Below are 18,798 nucleotides of genomic sequence, written 5' to 3'. Positions count from 1 at the left end.
ACAGTGGGTTATTTATTCCCTTTAGGGTATTCTTGGCTGAACAGTTTGAGTTCCTTCAGCCACATCTGGATGCTGTGATGCCTGCAGTCAAAAAGCCCTTTCTTCAGCAGTTCTATTCTCAGGTCAGACATGGTCTTGTATGTCATTTCAACTGTGAGGAGGATAGGACTGTCACAGATTATTTAGATTTTTTGTTTGTTTTTTTAACTGGAAGTCAGTCTTGAAACCCTAGGAGAGCCAGATAAAATATTCATTTATTCACTCATGAATTCCTACATTAAATACATACTATTGAGCACCTCATGTAACTTTTAGACTAGTGAGAGAGAAACCATCAGTTAAAACTGTTAAAATAAAGCATGATAAGCACTGTGGTAAGGGGAAAGTGCCATGAGGGTATTTAACCCAGACTGGAGAAGGGGAGAGGCTCTGGGTGGGAGAAGGTCATCTAGAAAGGCTATCTAGAGGAAGTGATGTTTAAACTGGACCAGCAGCATAGAGTGGGTGAATGAGGGATGGATTCTAGACAAAGGGAATGGCATGTGTGAAGACCTGCAGGTGAGAAAGAGCATGGTGCCTGCAAACAGCTGAGGAAAGCTCGTTAGAGTAGGGAGGAGGTCTGGGGATGAGAAAGATGGCTGGGGCAATCAGCAGGAGCCACGGGCATGTAAAGCACCCTGCTTCAGGAGTTGGACTTTATTTGGAGGGCGTGGAAGCTCCTGGAGGGTTTGAAACAGGTGAGTGGCATGGTTGGGTTTGTGTTTTAGAGTTTTCTGGGGGCATCATGAAGAAAGGACTGTAGACGGCAGTCCTAGAGACAGGGAAGCTGATTTGAAGGCTGCTGCAGTATTGCAGGGGAGAGATGTGGAATCCTGACATCATGTAGTGGGAGTGGAAATGGAGAGAAATGGAAGAATTTGAGAAGTAATTGCTAGGCTCCATGAAGAGCTCTAGTTCTTTTACAGTTGCAGTGTCAATGGCTTCAAGTTTATTGAATGTCTCAAAATTATGTTTTGAGTAAGGCCTTTGCCTTCACTCAAATATTCAAATTATTTTCATAATTTAAATCTCCAAATATATAGTGTTTTATTTTCAGATATGATATATACTGGAAACAGGGGCAAGTATTCTTTATCAATATGATACCTTTAGAAAATAATTGTTTTCATTTCTGTGAAATTTATTTCAGACAGTCTCCACCGCCAGTGAACTACGCAAACCAATTTACTGGATTGTAGCTGGTAAAGCCCTTGATTATGAACAGATGCTGCTCCTCATGGCTAATGTGAAATGGGATGTAAAAGAAATTATGTCACAGCACAATATATATGTAGATGCACTACTAAAGGCAAGTGTTCTGGGAAGCACCTTTGCTAAAGATCAATCTACTAAGAGAAGTGTTCCTTTATTGCAGTGGCTGTAAAATAGTAAGATTATAGTTATTACCACATTTCTAGCATTGTGGTATTAAAGCCCCTGAATTGAAATAGGCTTACTTTCTGAATATGTCTTCTATTAGCTCTAAGAATACGTCGTAGATTTTTTAGTTTTGTTCACTAATTTCCCATTTTGAGTTGTTGTATGTCGTGGCTGAATTTCATATTATGTAATCTCAGTAGCCATCAATATAATGACAAGAAGATATTTCTGTTTAATTAGAAATTATTTCTGTAGTTTAGCATAATATTCATTAGCAAGAGACCATGCCTCTGATTATTCGGAGTAAAAATCACACTACTTTTGCAGTGTGTCATACAAACACCTCTTTGGAGCCAATGACCTGTGTTTATAAGTTTCCTGGAAAGAATTGTGTTTTTTTTTATTTATGCATGAATAGATATCTGTAGATCACTTGACATGTGTCACACACTGATAGAAGTGCTGGCAGTATAGCTGTGAATTCAGGAACTTATGTGCCCTCAAGGAATTTACATGCCAGGGCAGAGATAGAGGTAAACAGATAAATTGAGATATAATGTCAGATGATGAACAATTCTGTGGAAAAAAAAAAACCAAAATCATCTGAAGAGAGATAGATAGAGAATGACAGGATGTGCGTGGAAGAGGAAGACCATGTATTTTTCATGCTCAGAGAAGGACCCTGATAAGGTGAGACTGGAGATAAGGCCTGAGGGAAGTAAGGAAATAAGGTGTGGAAAGAGCATCAGAGAAAATGAAAGTAACTTTCAGGAAAAATTTTTCATTTTTGTAAATGAAAAGAAAATTGTCCCTTCTTAACTTCCTTACTTTAATCTCGTTTACACAATCATTCTTACCTGCTTAGACCAAGTCAACAAATAAGAGCCTAGGACAGCTGAGAACCAATGAACAGAGCCATAGATTTAAAATGGAGGTGGTAATGGAGTTCCTTCAGTCACCCAACTCCCAGCAATTTATGGTCCCCTTTGGAGGCCTAGGTTGAAGACTGTGAGGCTGTCTCCAGACTCCGGGACTAATTGTGCCAACATCAGTAAGCAATTGCTAGGAGTTTCCATAGAGATCTTAGTGGGGAATGATACCAAGGATGCTCTATATTTGCCACTCTGGAATTCAGAGACCATTGACCTTGACAGATAATCAAAGAAATAACTTGGTTTCTAGAGCACCCAGGAGATTTCAATTGCAAATTTTCATTTGGAATGTAAAAGATGAATGTAATTTACAAATAATGATACCCCCTTTTTTTTTTTAACAATTCTATTTTTGAAAAAATGGTTCTATTTTTTATGACATGCTGTCTTAGTCCTTTAGGATACTACAACAAAGTTCCACAGACTAGGTGGCTTATAAAAGCAGAGCAGTTATTTCTCACAGTTCTGGAGGCTGAGAAGTTCAAGATCAAGATCAAGGCTCAGGCAGATTTGGTATCTGATGAAGGTTTGATTTCTCATACATGTCACCTTGCTTTACCCTAACATGGTAAAAAAGGTAAGGCAGCTCTCTGGGGCTCTTTTATAAGGGTGTTAATTCCCTTGGTGAGAACTTGGCCCTCATGACCTAATCACTTTTAAAAAGCCCCACCTCCCAACACCATCACCCTGGGATTAGGATTTCAACATATGAATTTAGGGAGGATACAACATTCAGACCGTAGAACATACTAACCATGATCCTTACAGGGGTGCAAGAAAAAAAGACTTCTGTGCTCAACAAATACACATACTGTGAGGAGGCTGCTTGTTTCAGTTATTTGTTATTCCAGTTATAAGAAAGAACTTGTGTTACTCAGATTATTAACCTGAGCCCAATTTTTAGCAGCTTAAGGCCTTCTTTAAGCATAAAGGTTAATTATCTGTGATAACTTTTGTTCTATTACTTTTCTAAGTCTAAGCATCTAAATCTAAACAGTCTGCTTATGTTGCCCCAAAAGAATCATAAGAAAAATGAAATGTTTTTTGATTCATTTTATAACAAGCATTTCTGAGCATTTAATTTAGCAATAAGTAGAATGTTATTTTGTACAGAAAGCATTTTATACATATAGCTTTATCTTTTAAATAAAATATGAAAAATATTGAATTATGACTCTTGAAATCCAAAGCAGTTTAAGGAATGCATAAATAAATACAGTAACAAATACTACTACTCTCCTAGATCCATGAAATGAAACAACAGATAAAGAGCAATTATTTATATAGTTTGGATTTTCAAAGGTAAATTTTGTGAATTGACAATCCACTTCTTTTTAATAATTAAAAGCAATGAATTGTTAAAAATAAATTAGCAAGAAAAATTGTGATTTAGGAAGTAGCAAAAGAGCAGAGGATAACACAGTTATCATTATGTGATAGCCTGAGTGGTGATCACATTTTTTTTCTCCTGTGTGTTATTAGAAAAGTTGAACCATGTCAGTCTTGTTAAACATTGTGTAGCTTCTCTATTCAGGTAACTAAAGAAAAATGTCATTTTAAGGCTTCTTATATTTGAAATATATTGCCAGGGAACAGTCAACAGCATTTATTTCTGTAAATGAGTATATTTAAATAGTAATAGTCCAGAGACCAAAAACATGTCCATTGAAGGCTAAACCTTCTGCTGTTTCCGTCTAATTATTGGAGTTGTCTAAATCAGGTATATGTATTTATATTTTTAGTATGATCTTGTCATAAAAGACAATAAAAATATTCAGTTTTTCTGTAGGTAACAGAAACTATGTTTTTTTTGTTTCCGTTGTAGTAAAAATTTGCAGCTAGAGTATGATTTTTTAATCATTTGGTATACATGTTGAGCATTACAAATTCGAAAATCCAATATTTGAAATAATCCAGAATCTAAAACTTCTTGAGTGCCAGCATGACACTCAAAGGAACTGGTCATTGGAGCATTTCAGAATTCTGGTTTGAGATTTTCAGATTTGGGATTCTCAACCAGTAGGTATAATGCAAATCTTCCAAAACTGGAAAAAATCCAGAGTCCAAAAATGCTTCTGGCCGCAAGCATTTTAGATAAGGCATCCTCAACCCATATAATTATTTACTTTTAAAAAGTGTTTAGGAAAAATAATTTATTAGATTGCACTCTGAAGAGTATAGATACAAATGACAAATAGTTCTGAACTGAACGCATATCAAACCATGTTTTTAAAAACCTGGGTTTCTTGAAGATATTTTTAAAGCCAAATTAGGTCATTCCGCTCTATTAATCTGTACTGACAACCATAGAAGATTTTGAGACATTTGGACATTGTTAACATGGTTTAATCAGTTAATGACACTTACTCCTTTTGTGATAAAATGTAGTGTACTCTGTACTATAACATAATCTATTCAAACTAGTGCATGTATGTTTTTAAGGCCTTCATACTAAATCCAAAATATCTTTGGCATTATCTTTTTTTATTTTACTTGGTTTGATTCTGAGTCTTTCTAAATCTTTTTAAAACCATTTTTATGGGAAAGCATTGTGGCATTTTAATGATATTCACAAACGGCTACTATTTGTCTTCTTAGGAATTTGAGCAGTTTAACAGGAGGCTAAATGAAGTTTCTAAGAAAGTTCGCATACCCTTGCCTGTGTCTAATATACTTTGGGAACACTGTATACGATTGGCTAATCGAACTATCGTAGAAGGGTAAGTTTTTCATGAAAGCATTATTTGCTTCTTTAATGACAAATTGTAATATATGAATAACATACGGTATTAATGGTTGGAGAGAATAAGTAGAAATAATAATAACTAGCAGACAAGTTTGGGATATAATTAGAGAAGAAACCTTAGACCCCACTGTGTCTCTCTGTCTCTGCTTTCTTTTCTTGCTAGTGGCCTAGAACCAGCTAGTAGATGAGTGAGGAATGCAGAATCTAATGGTTATCTGAAAGTTAAACTAACATTATTACTTAATAATAAAATTATGACGATGATGATTGTTATACCTAACATTTTTTGTGCATTAACTATATGTTATTTACTGAACCAAACATTTCACAGGATTATATCACCAAACCTGAAATAAACTCTCTTTGGTAGGTACTATGATTCTATTTTATCAATGAGAAAACCTAGTCTGAGAAAACCGAGGCTTAAAGAGGTTAGGTAACTTATCTAAGTTCACACAGTTTTTAAAGGCATATGTATCCCTGATTTCTTTTTTTCTTTTCTTTCTTCTTCTTCTTTTTTTATTTTTATTTGAGACAGTCTTGTTTTGTTGCCCAGGCTGGAGTGCAGTGGTGCAATCTGGGCTCACTGCAGCCTCCTCCTCCTGGGCTCAAGCAATTCTTGTGCCTCAGCCTCCTGAGCAGCTGAAACTACAGGTGTTTCATGCCTGCTAATTTTTTGTATTTTTAGTAGAGATGGGGTTTCACCATGTTGGCCAAGCTGTTTTTGATCTCCTGGCCTCGAGTTGATCTGCCCACCTCAGCCTGGGATTACAGGCGTGAGCCACCACACCTGGTTGTACTCCTGATTTCTGATGGTAAAATCAGCCCTCATAACCCTTATATCATCATTAATAATAATCACCATCATATCATTGTAAACTCTATAAATCTTTCATGTGTTGAAGTTATGGATCTATTAATAGTAATTTTCCCACTTACTCAGAGACCATGCTTACTCTGTCCATAACATCTAGGATACAAATAAGGATCAGTAACACATCTGAAATATCCCTGAGAAGCAAACAGCTATTTCAAAGACCCTGTACGGTGCTCTAGAATTGCACATCAGTTGAATTTTCACACTATCATTTGTCTGATTTTTCTTTTGTTCTCATTTGTTATACAAAAGAATGTATTAGAAAGTGGGAAGATGACAGTGACAAGCTGACAACAGTCGTGGCACTCTGTATTGAAACCAGCAGTGCTATAAATTATACAAAGGCTGTGTCAACAATCACGAATGAAGAGTATTTTAAATAAATTTAATTAAGTAGAAATGTGAATAATATATGTAATACTTCTGTATAAAATACTCTTTTTTTTAAAAAAAAAAAGCTTGGTCATTTTAAATAAAATAAGCTTTTATTTTCTTGCAACTTTCCTTAAGGTAAGTACCTCATTCCCACAGTTGAATTTACCACGTTCTGTATGATTGATTGAAGAAATGAAACACTGACTTAATGAGTAATAAAGTGTTGTATTGTTAGGGTTAGTATATTTGTCTTTATTACTAGTCCACCTTAAAACACACTGTTTCAGTAGTGTAGAATGTCAGAATAAGTCTATAAACTTTTTATCATGAAAAATATGTATATACTTTCTATGCTTACATGCTTACACATTTCTTTATGTTTTCAGAGTGTTCATGGGAGAATTATTTCATTTGTTTCTTTTGCATTGCATTGAATATTGAACAGTTTTATAAAACTAAGATTACTTTGAAGTATTCAAAGCTTAGTTTTATAAAGTAACTCTTGGCAGCCAGATTAACTGGAATACCAGTTTAACTTTCTTACAGACAATTATGTTGATTGAATACAGAGAACCGTGGTCTGTAGCACAACAAAGAGCCTTGAACTCATTGGATCTCTTTGCAAATGAGAAAACTGAGGCCCGCATGGGTACTTTCTGACTCAAGGCTTATGTTCTCTATTTCCTATAACCCTCTCATTTCTGGGGAATCTGTCCAAATATAGGTTAGAGAAAACTTCAAATACCTGACAGTTTTTTGTTTCTAATTATCCTATAATGTATTTTTTTTATTGTTTTGCATCTTAGATATGCCAATGTCAAGAAGTGCAGTAATGAGGGTCGTGCCCTGATGCAATTGGATTTTCAACAGTTTTTAATGAAACTTGAAAAACTAACAGATATTAGACCCATTCCTGATAAAGAATTTGTGGAAACTTATATTAAAGCTTATTACCTAACTGAGAATGACATGGAACGCTGGATCAAAGAGCACAGGGTGAGAGCTGGAAAACAGTTAATTAAGTTTTTATTCCTTTTTCTTTGTGCTGTTCTTGTTGGGTGTGTTATTTAATTCAAAATCGTGAGAGTGAAATATAAAGAAACAGTTGTTTTTTTAATACAAACTACTTAGGTCAATTCTTTGCCATATTCAGACTAAGGGCACTGTATCTAAGCAGTGCCCTTTGACTCATCAAATCTTTTTCAGCCCTTTGTGAACTGTTACTGTAATGATCTAGAAATACAGCGAAAGCCAAGACATTAGCTGTATTTTTCCTGCAACTGTATTATAGGAAAAGCCTGAAGTTGATAAATACTGAGACAGATTGAATACAGAAACAGTGAAACGATTCATAAGCCATAATCGATTATGTAACTTAAACCTTCTCATACAAACCTTCTCGTACTCCTCAATGATGAAATGATAACATCCTACACACTGACAAGTATTAGTGATGATTGAAGACGTTAATATTTAAATGGCTAAACTTAACTTGCATCTTACATTAGATTTTACCTTTAATATAGATTTATTTTTCTTTTGTATGACTATATAGATAAGAAAAATACTATTGTTACGTAGGATGCCGAATTTTTGACACAGTTCAACTCAGTGTGCTTGGTATGGGAAGCTTTTCTGTATATGGCATGTGTTAAAATCATCACCAAATCCCCATTGCTTTAGTAACTCTAGGATTTACATTTTCTTAACCTATGAATGTCATGGGTAAAAGCTAAGTCAAGTTTTATTTCATTTGGGTAAGAAAATAATTATTTGTATATACCTGCTCAGACTCATCCTTTCTGGCCTTAACACTGTAAAGAGATAAAATGCATTAGCCTAGAACATTCACATTGGCCTGAATCTTGTGTGAATGTCCCCACTCTTAGTCAGTTTCGGATCTTTAGAAGCAAAGTAGGAATATATATATATATATATATATATGTATATTTTTTTTTTGAGATGGAGTCTCGCTCTGTCGCCCAGGCTGGAGTGCAGTGGCGCAATCTCGGCTCACTGCAAGCTCCGCCTCCCGGGTTCACACCATTCTCCTGCCTCAGCCTCTCCGAGTAGCTGGGACTACAGGCACCCACCACCACGCCTTGCTAATTTTTTTAATGAGTTTGGCCAGTAAGCGAGATTGAGAAAAACTTCACCACGTTTAGCCCCACTGACATTTGATAACCAAAATATTAAACCAAGATGCAGATGGACTGCTTAATGTTGCTAGAATCCATTTAGTAAAGTAAGCTGTAAACACTTCTGGGTTGGTACTGAGGAAAGGGTTTTGGGAAAGAGTACAAAGTAGCTGAGGAGGAAAGGCACAGCTCTAAATACACATAATTTGATGCAATAATGATGCCCATTTTTTGGATTTCCTCTTTTAATATAGTGGACTGATTTTTTTTTTTAGCTTAGTACTTTGAAAGAGCTTTAACCGATTGATATTTGTAATTCAGTGACATTTTCCCCAGCAGCAGCAGGGACTCTTTTCTGTCTTTGAAGGAAACTTCCCACAATGATGAGTCCAACGATCACTGACGATGGATCCTCACTGAGCACTGAGTGGTTAAATGAGATTACTTACCAGATGGGGACAGGTGCTCAGAGATCAGATAAACAAGCTGAGCAGTTTGCTAAGTTCTTAAAATCAATTCTTTCTCCTGTTTTGAAATTGTACTATATTTAGTGGTTACCTTCAATAAAGACACATTTTCTTTTCTTATTAGATAATAGTACACAGCTGTCTTTCCCTATCTGAACTCTTGCTATTCAACCTCCAGTACCAAGTCAATCTGCAGAAATTTCTGATGAATCCCTGTTTATTCTCATCCCAGCAATTCAGTATCTGAAATTCAGGAACCAGATGGATTTGGATTGCAAAAGATACTTGCAGTGTTAATTTTATTTGCAGCTCCCTGACTTTGTGATCCTTGTTACCTTATTCATTTGTTGTATCTTAGAAGAGTTGTTGTTCTGTTGTTAGAGATTTTTTTTTTTTTTAACTAAAGGGTTTACAAAATGTAGAGGGCCAGAAAAATACTTCATCAGTAGCATTTAAAAAATTTGAAATGTCATCTGAGTAGCGGAGGGAGCCAAGATGGCCGAATAGGAACAGCTCCAGTCTACAGCTCCCAGCGTGAGTGACGCAGAAGACGGGTGATTTCTGCATTTCCATCTGAGGTACCAGCTTCATCTCACTAGGGAGTGCCAGACAGCGGGCACAGGACAGCAGGTGCAGCGCACCGTGCACGAGCTGAAGCAGGGCGAGGCATTGCCTCACTCGGGAAGCGCAAGGGGTCAGGGAGTTCCCTTTCCTAGTCAGAGAAAGGGGTGACAGACAGCACCTGGAAAATCAGGTCACTCCCACCCTAATACTGCTTTTCTGACCGGCTTAAAAAACGGCACACCAGGAGATTATATCCTGCACCTGGCTCGGAGGGTCCTACGCCCACGGAGTCTCGCTGATTGCTAGCACAGCAGTCTGAGATCAAACTGCAAGGCAGTAGCCAGGCTGGGGGAGGGGCGCCCGCCATTGCCCAGGCTTGCTTAGGTAAACAAAGCAGCCAGGAAGCTCGAACTGGGTGGAGCCCACCACAGCTCAAAGAGGCCTGTCTGCCTGTGTAGGCTACACCAGTGGGGGCAGGGCACAGACAAACAAAAAGACAGCAGTAACCTCTGCAGACTTAAATGTCCCCTTCTGACAGCTTTGAAGAGAGTAGTGGTTCTCCCAGCACGTAGCTGGAGATCTGAGAACGGGCAGACTGCCTCCTCAAGTGGGTCCCTGACCCCTGATCCCCAAGCAGCCTAACTGGGAGGCACCCCCAAGTAGGGGCAGACTGACACTTCACATAACCAGGTACTCCTCTGAGACAAAACTTCAGAGGAATGATCAAGCAGCAGCATTCGCGGTTCACGAAAATCTGCTGTTCTGCAGCCTCCGCTGCTGAGACCCAGGCAAACAGGGTCTGGAGTGGACCTCTAGGAAACTCCAACAGACCTGCAGCTGAGGGTCCTGTCTGGTAGAAGGAAAACTAACAAACAGAAAGGACATCCACACCAAAAACCCATCTGTACATCACCATCATCAAAGACCAAAAGTAGATAAAACCACAAAGATGGGGAAAAAACAGAGCAGAAAAACTGGAAATTCTAAAAAGCAGAGCACCTGTCCTCCTCCAAAGGAACGCAGTTCCTCACCAGCAACAGAACAAAGCTGGATGGACAATGACTTTGACGAGTTCAGAGAAGAAGGCTTCAGACGATCAAACTACTCGGAGCTACAGGAGGAAATTCAAACCAAAGGCAAAGAAGTTAAAAACTTTGAAAAAAATTTAGACAAATTTATAACTAGAATAACCAACACAGAGAAGTGCTTAAAGGAGCTGATGGAGCTGAAAGCCGAGGCTCAAGAACTACGTGAAGAATGCAGAAGCCTCAGGAGCCGATGCAATCAACTGGAAGAAAGGGTATCAGTGATGGAAGATGAAATGAAGCAAGAAGAGAAGTTTAGAGAAAAAAGAACAAAAAGAAATGAACAAAGCCTCCAAGAAATATGGGACTATGTGAAAAGACCAAATCTACATCTGATTGGTGTACCTGAAAGTGACGGGGAGAATGGAACCAAGTTGGAAAACACTCTGTAGGATATTATCCAGGAGAACTTCCCCAATCTAGCAAGGCAGGCCAACATTCAGATTCAGGAAATACAGAGAACGCCATAAAGATACTCCTCGAGAAGAGCAACTCCAAGACACGTAATTGTCAGATTCACCAAAGTTGAAATGAAGGAAAAAATGTTAAGAGCAGCCAGAGAGAAAGGTCGGGTTACCCACAAAGGGAAGCCCATCAGACTAACAGCTGATCTCTCGGCAGAAACTCTACAAGCCAGAAGAGAGTGGGGGCCGATATTCAACATTCTTAAAGAAAAGAATTTTCAACCCAGAATTTCATATCCAGCCAAACTAAGCTTCATAAGTGAAGGAGAAATAACTTCTTTACAGACAAGCAAATGCTGAGAGATTTTGTCACCACCAGGCCTGCCCTAAAAGAGCTCCTGAAGGAAGCACTAAACTTGGAAAGGAACAACCAGTACCAGCCACTGCAAAATCATGCCAAATTGTAAAGACCATCGAGGCTAAGAAGAAACTGCATCAACTAACAAGCAAAATAACCAGCTAACATCATAATGACAGGATCAAATTCTCACATAGCAATATTAACTTTAAATGTAAATGGACTAAGTGCTCCAATTAAAAGACACAGACTGGCAAATTGGATAATGAGTCAAGACCCATCAGTGTGCTGTATTCAGGAAATGCATCTCATGTGCAGAGACACACATAGGCTCAAAATAAAAGGATGGAGGAAGATCTACCAAGCAAATGGAAAACAAAAGAAGGCAGGGGTTGCAATCCTAGTCTCTGATAAAACAGACTTTAAACCAACAAAGATCAAAGGAGACAAAGGGCCGGGCGCGGTGGCTCAAGCCTGTAATCCCAGCACTTTGGGAGGCCGAGGCGGGCGGATCACGAGGTCAGGAGATCGAGACCACGGTGAAACCCCGTCTCTACTAAAAATACAAAAAATTAGCCGGGCGCGGTGGCGGGCGCCTGTAGTCCCAGCTACTCAGGAGGCTGAGGCAGGAGAATGGCGTGAACCCGGGAGGCGGAGCTTGCAGTGAGCCGAGATTGCGCCACTGCACTCCAGCCTGGGTGACAGAGCGAGACTCCGTCTCAAAAAAAAAAAAAAAAAAAAAAAAAAGGAGACAAAGAAGGCCATTACATAATGGTAAAGGGATCAATGCAACAAGAAGAGCTAACTGTCCTAAATATATATGCACCCAATACAGGAGCACCCAGATTCATAAGGCAAGTCCCGAGTGACCTACAAAGGGACTTAGACTCCCACACAATAATAATGGGAGACTTTAACACCCCACTGTCAACATTAGACAGATCAACGAGACAGAAAGTTAACAAGGATACCCAGGAATTGAACTCAGCTCTGCACCAAGCGGACCTAATAGACATCTACAGAACTCTCCACCCCAAATCAACAGAATGTACATTTTTTCAGCACCACACCACACCTATTCCAAAATTGACCACATAGTTGGAAGTACAGCTCTCCTCAGCAAATGTAAAACAACAGAAATTATAACAAACTCTCTCAGACCACAGTGCAATCAAACTAGAACTCAGGATTAAGAAACTCACTCAAAACTGCTCAACTACATGGAAACTGAACAACCTGCTCCTGAATGACTACTGGGTACATAACGAAATGAAGGCGGAAATAAAGATGTTCTTTGAAACCAACGAGAACAAAGATACAACATACCAGAATCTCTGGGACACATTCAAAGCAGTGTGTAGAGGGAAATTTATAGCACTAAATGCCCACAAGAGAAAGCAGGAAAGATCCAAAATTGACACCCTAACATCACAATTAAAAGAACTAGAAAAGCAAGAGCAAACACATTCAAAAGCTAGCAGAAGGCTAGAAATAACTAAAATCAGAGCAGAACTGAAGGAAATAGAGACACAAAAAACCCTTCAAAAAATTAATGAATCCAGGAGCTGGTTTTTTGAAAAGATCAACAAAATTGATAGACCACTAGCAGGACTAATAAAGAAGAAAAGAGAGAAGAATCAAATAGACCCAATCAAAAATGATAAAGGGGATATCACCACCGATACCACAGAAATACAAACTACCATCAGAGAATACTACAAACACGTCTACGCAAATAAACTAGAAAATCTAGAAGAAATGGATTAATTCCTTGACAAATACACCCTCCCAAGACTAAACCAGGAAGAAGTTGAATCTCTGAATAGACCAATAACAGGCTCTGAAATTGTGGCAATAATCAATAGCTTACTAACCAAAGAGTCCAGGACCTGATGGATTCACAGCTGAATTCTACCAGAGATACAAGGAGGAACTGGTACCATTCCTTCTGAAACTATTCCAATCAATGGAAAAAGAGGGAATCCTCCCTAACTCATTTTATGAGGCCAGCATCATCCTGATACCAAAGCTGGGCAGAGTCACAACCAAAAAAGAGAATTTTAGACCAATATCCTTGATGAACATTGATGCAAAAATCCTCAATAAAATACTAGCAAACCGAATCCAGGAGCACATCAAAAAGCTTATCCACCTTGATCAAGTGGGCTTCATCCCTGGGATGCAAGGCTGGTTCAACATATGCAAATCAATAAATGTAATCCAACATATAAACAGAACCAAAGACAAAAACCACATGATTATCTCAATAGATGCAGAAAAGGCGTAGGACAAAATTCAACAACCCTTCATGCTAAAAACTCTCAATAAATTAGGTATTGATGGGACATATCTCAAAATAATAAGAGCTGTCTATGACAAACCCACAGCCAATATCATACTGAATGGGCAAAAACTGGAAGCATTCCCTTTGAAAACTGGCACAAGACAGGGATGCCCTCTCTCACCACTACTATTCAACATAGTGCTGGAGGTTCTGGCCAGGGCAATCAGGCAGGAGAAAGAAGTAAAGGGTATTCAATTAGGAAAAGAGGAAGTCAAATTGTCCCTGTTTGCAGATGACATGATTGTATATCTAGAAAACCCCATTGTCTCAGCCCAAAATCTCCTTAAGCTGATAAGCAACTTCAGCAAAGTCTCAGGATACAAAATCAATGTACAAAAATCACAAGCATTCTTATACACCAATAACAGACAAACAGAGAGCCAAATCATGAGTGAACTCCCATTCACAATTGCTTCAAAGAGAATAAAATACTTAGGAATCCAACTTACAAGGGATGTGAAAGACCTCTTCAAGGAGAACTACAAACCACTGCTCAATGAAATAAAAGAGGATACAAACAAATGGAAGAACATTCCATGCTCATGGGTTGGAAGAATCAATATCATGAAAATGGCCATACTGCCCAAGGTAATTTATAGATTCAATGCCATTCCCATCAAGTTACCAATGACTTTCTGCACAGAATTGGAAAAAACTACTTTAAAGTTCACATGGAACCAAAAAAGAGCCCACATCACCAAGTCAGTCCTAAGCCAAAAGAACAAAGCTGGAGGCATCACACTAGCTGACTTCAAACTATACTACAAGGCTACAGTAACCAAAACAGCATGGTACTGGTACCAAAACAGAGATATAGATCAATGGAACAGAACAGAGCCCTCAGAAATAAATAAATAAATAACAGAGCCCTCAGAAATAAATAGTTGCATATCTACAACTATCTGATCTTTGACAAACCTGACAAAAACAAGCAATGGGGAAAGGATTCCCTATTTAATAAATGGTGCTGGGAAAACTTGCTAGCCATATGTAGAAAGCTGAAACTGGATCCCTTCCTTATACCTTACACAAAAATTAATTCAAGATGGATTAAAGACTTACATGTTAGACCTAAAACCATAAAAACCCTGGAAGAAAACCTAGGCATTACCATTCAGGACATAGGCACGGGCAAGGACATCATGTCTACAACACCAAAAGCAATGGCAACAAAAGCCAAAATTGACAAATGGGATCTAATTAAACTAAAGAGCTTCTGCACAGCAAAAGAAACTACCATCAGAGTCAACAGGCAACCTACAAAATGGGAGAAAATTTTCGCAACCCACTCATCTGACAAAGGGCTAATATCCAGAATCTACAATGAACTCAAACAAATTTACAGGAAAAAAAAACCCCATCAAAAAGTGGGCAAAGGACATGAACAGACACTTCTCAAAAGAAGACATTTATGCAGCCAAAATACACGTGAAAAAATGCTCATCATCACTGGCCATCAGAGAACTGCAAATCAAAACCACAATGAGATACCATCTCACACCAGTTAGAATGGCCATCATTAAAAAGTCAGGAAACAACAGGTGCTGGAGAGGATGTGGAGAAGTAGGAACACTTTTACACTGTTGGTGGGACTGTAAACTAGTTCAACCATTGTGGAAGTCAGTGTGGCAATTCCTCAGGGATCTAGAACTAGAAATACCATTTGACCCAGCCATCCCATTACTGGGTATATACCCAAAGGACTGTAAATCATGCTGCTATAAAGACACATGCACATGTATGTTTACTGTGGCACTATTCACAATAGCAAAGACTTGGAACCAACCCAAATGTCAACAACGATAGACTGGATTAAGAAAATGTGGCACATATACACCATGGAATACTATGCAGCCATAAAAAATGATGAGTTCATGTCCTTTGTAGGGACATGGATGAAACTGGAAATCATCATTCTCAGTAAACTATCGCAAGGACAAAAAACCAAACACTACATATTCTCACTCACAGGTGGGAATTGAACAATGAGAACACATGCACAGAGGAAGGGGAACATCACACTCTGGAGACTGTTGTGGGGTTGGGGGAGGGGGGAGGGACAGCATTAGGAGATATACCTAATGCTAAATGACGAGTTAATGGGTGCAGCACACCAACATGGCACATGGATACATATGTAACAAACCTGCACATTGTGCACATGTACCCTAAAACTTAAAGTATAATAAAATAAAAAAAATTGAAATGTCAGTGTATTTTGATGACTCAATAACAAAGACTATCACAGAAACGTGTAAAGTGTGTGATCGTTAAAGAAGTAAGAAGCATACGCATGTCAGATTGCTTTGCTGTATTAAAACACATTCTAATGCTGTTTCAAATGCGTACTATAGTACTCTTATTCCCTCCTATTACAGCTCAGTAAACAATTTGCCTTCCATGTCTCAACTGCAATTTCCACTGTTTTTCACTGGTTTATAATGCTCGGTAACTATCCACTGCACCTGAATATCCACCTGTTCTTTTGTTGCACTGATCAGATACATTCCTTTTAGGGTACTAAATTTGGATCTTTCTTCTTTGAGCAGGAATATTCAACGAAGCAGCTGACCAATCTGGTGAATGTTTGCCTGGGATCCCACATCAATAAGAAAGCAAGACAAAAACTTCTAGCAGCTATAGATGATATAGACAGACCTAAAAGATAATGAACACAGCTCTTTTTCCTCAATGGCATTGATCCTCACTCAACATATATGACCTGAAAGCCAGTTTTTTAATGCACTTCTGACAACTATCTGCTAAGAAAACTTTGTGCATGTTTTTTTTTGACTGGAAAGTGGAAAATATTGAACTGTGTGTGGTGTTCTCATGACTTTTATATGCTGTGGTCCCTTCAACTTTTGGTCTCATTTGTTGTAATCTGAAATGATATTGTTGCCTTGTCATAACAATGGTTATGTGACTACAGTTATGTATTTTACAGAAGAATGTACCATAAGTATATAATTAGAAGAACAGTGGCTTAATATATGTATGGGAAGTTTATGGAGAATGAAGTTGGCATTTTTCTACCCTCTTAGCTTGGTTCTTAATAAGCATAATGTGAGGGTGAATATGTAGTATCTCCTAATTATGAGCACTGCATGAGAATTAAAAAATAGGTGAAAAATCGGTATGTTCTCTGTTTTTAAAATGTCAAAGTTTATGTCAGGGTTAATTTAGTTATAACAGTGATCATAAATGATGAAATTTAATAAATATACTCTAGTATGATCAGCCTATGTGAGACTACATCTCGATTTTTTGTGTGGCATGCAGATGTCATGAACTATAGTGCAGCTTTTAGCGTGTTCTAATTTTAATTGTTTTGTATCCTGAAACCAATGGCGAAATGTAATTTCATTGAGTGTACCTTTTCAATGCCTGAGTAGCATATAGAATCATGATTATGAGACTTTCTTTTATCTTTCTTTATAAAAATATGTGGTTTTTTTGTTGAAAGTTTTGGTCTCTTTAAATTCAGATTTTGTCTTAGGACAATAAAACCCAGGTTGACTTACTCAGGAGACAGTTGTCTGCTAGTCACTCATAAATGTACGGTCATATGTTCACTCTTCTTAAATATCCACCTTTTGTAACACAAATGTAAAATAGTATCAGTCTAGCCAATGATGAACTCTGGAATCCACTTAGTCTTCAGTAAGTATGTGCTGTTCCTCTAAACTTTGCCCTGAAGCCGGGGATCTTCTCCTAATGTATGTGACATGAAAATCCATTTTCCATGTACTCTTGCCAACTGTCTGATAAGGAATTTTGTGTGTGTTCTTTCTGACTGGAGAGTGGAGGACATCTAAGCTTGTGTGGCGTTGGTCCAATGATTGCCGTGCATGACCTGTAACATCAACAGCTCACGGAATCCTAAGGAATCATGTGAGAAACAGGCCTTGGGTCTTGTGAGTCTTCTGGGATCTAAGGTGATAAAATGGATGGTACAGTATGGCATGTGATCAAGCGTGGAGGTGATAAGGAAACAATTGCTACTCTGTGTCCATCAGTCCCTGCGATGTCTGTAAATGCACAGTGTAATGTGAAGCACTTTCAGAATACGTTTGTGTGTGTCTGTATGCTGAATGTTTTCTTTTCATCCTCTCACGTCACAGTTCATTTACTGTCAGTTTAAAACTTTCCTCTTGTAAAAAGGTACGAGTTTGGTGGCATTATGATTTGGTTGTGGCTAGATTATACACTTGTGAAGTAGATTCTGCCTGTAGCCATTATTTATATGCAGCCACTTGAAGAAAACAAACATGAGATAAGCTTGGTCCTTGAGTTTAAATGGCATATTTAGCTGGGCACATAAAGAGCTAATCAATCTTTTTTAATTTTCAGTTGATGAAGAGCTGCTTATTTTTCTCTTCTACATGGATTTTGTAGTTGGTTTCCTTTAATTTCTACTTTAGTTGGCCCTAGATAATATGAACAGGAATTACCTGCCTGGTAGAGCCCAGTGTTTTCCAAGGTTATAGGAATTGATAGAAAAGAATTACTTATCTTGTTAGAGACTCGACCATGCAATCTGACAGACCTTTTAACCTACCCTTACTTTGCTTTCTGCATCTTCATAATGAAATGGTGGATCTTTTTAATGCTTTTTGAAAAAGGTTTCTTTGGCTTTTGGTTTTTTTTTGTTGTTGTTGTTTTTTTTTTTTTTTTGCATTAAAAGGTAGCTTAGTAAGTGCTAGCTAGCATCAAAACAGTAACAGGAGATTTGAGTCATGAAATTACCTAATCACAAGAGATTTACCAGACATTTCTCAAATACTTTATACAGTAATATTGAATTATAACCATGTAACATTTTATGAAACTAATTTTAAGATAAATAGAATTGAAAAGCTGAGAATGTAAATGGAATTATACATGTTCCAAAAACTATCATTACCAAAAATTTATTATTTTTGAGTCTAAACTTTCCTTAACTTTGACATTTTCCGTGAAAGTTTCCTGTAGAATTTACCATGGGAGCATAGTAAATTAGCATTCCCTGAGAAAGAATGATTATTTCTACAAATACATTGTCTTGCATTTAAAAATGCTAGGGGGGGCACATAGCAATTCAAATGAA

The 18,798-nt window shown here is 37.9% G+C and overlaps 1 protein-coding gene across 2 annotated transcripts in view; it reads left to right on the top strand.

Annotated features, from left to right (window-relative positions):
* VPS50 (VPS50 subunit of EARP/GARPII complex) overlaps nucleotides 1-17,239 on the top strand; it is a 131,565-nt gene extending 114,326 nt beyond the window's left edge. For both annotated transcript variants that reach the window (XM_055272684.2, XM_055272685.1), the window contains exons 24-28: nucleotides 26-122; nucleotides 1,190-1,348; nucleotides 4,950-5,071; nucleotides 7,156-7,345; nucleotides 16,259-17,239. In XM_055272684.2, coding sequence (XP_055128659.1) covers nucleotides 26-122; nucleotides 1,190-1,348; nucleotides 4,950-5,071; nucleotides 7,156-7,345; nucleotides 16,259-16,378 — 688 coding nt within the window. In that variant the 3' untranslated portion in view covers nucleotides 16,379-17,239. The remainder of the gene's footprint in view (nucleotides 1-25; nucleotides 123-1,189; nucleotides 1,349-4,949; nucleotides 5,072-7,155; nucleotides 7,346-16,258) is intronic.
* The last annotated feature ends 1,559 nt before the right edge of the window (nucleotides 17,240-18,798 follow it).

The sequence above is a fragment of the Symphalangus syndactylus genome, chromosome 3, assembly GCF_028878055.3.
Source record: "Symphalangus syndactylus isolate Jambi chromosome 3, NHGRI_mSymSyn1-v2.1_pri, whole genome shotgun sequence".
Taxonomy (NCBI): Eukaryota; Metazoa; Chordata; class Mammalia; order Primates; family Hylobatidae; genus Symphalangus; species Symphalangus syndactylus.
The sequence above is the reverse complement of the archived record's forward strand: the minus strand, read 5'-3'. Positions and strand labels throughout refer to the sequence as shown.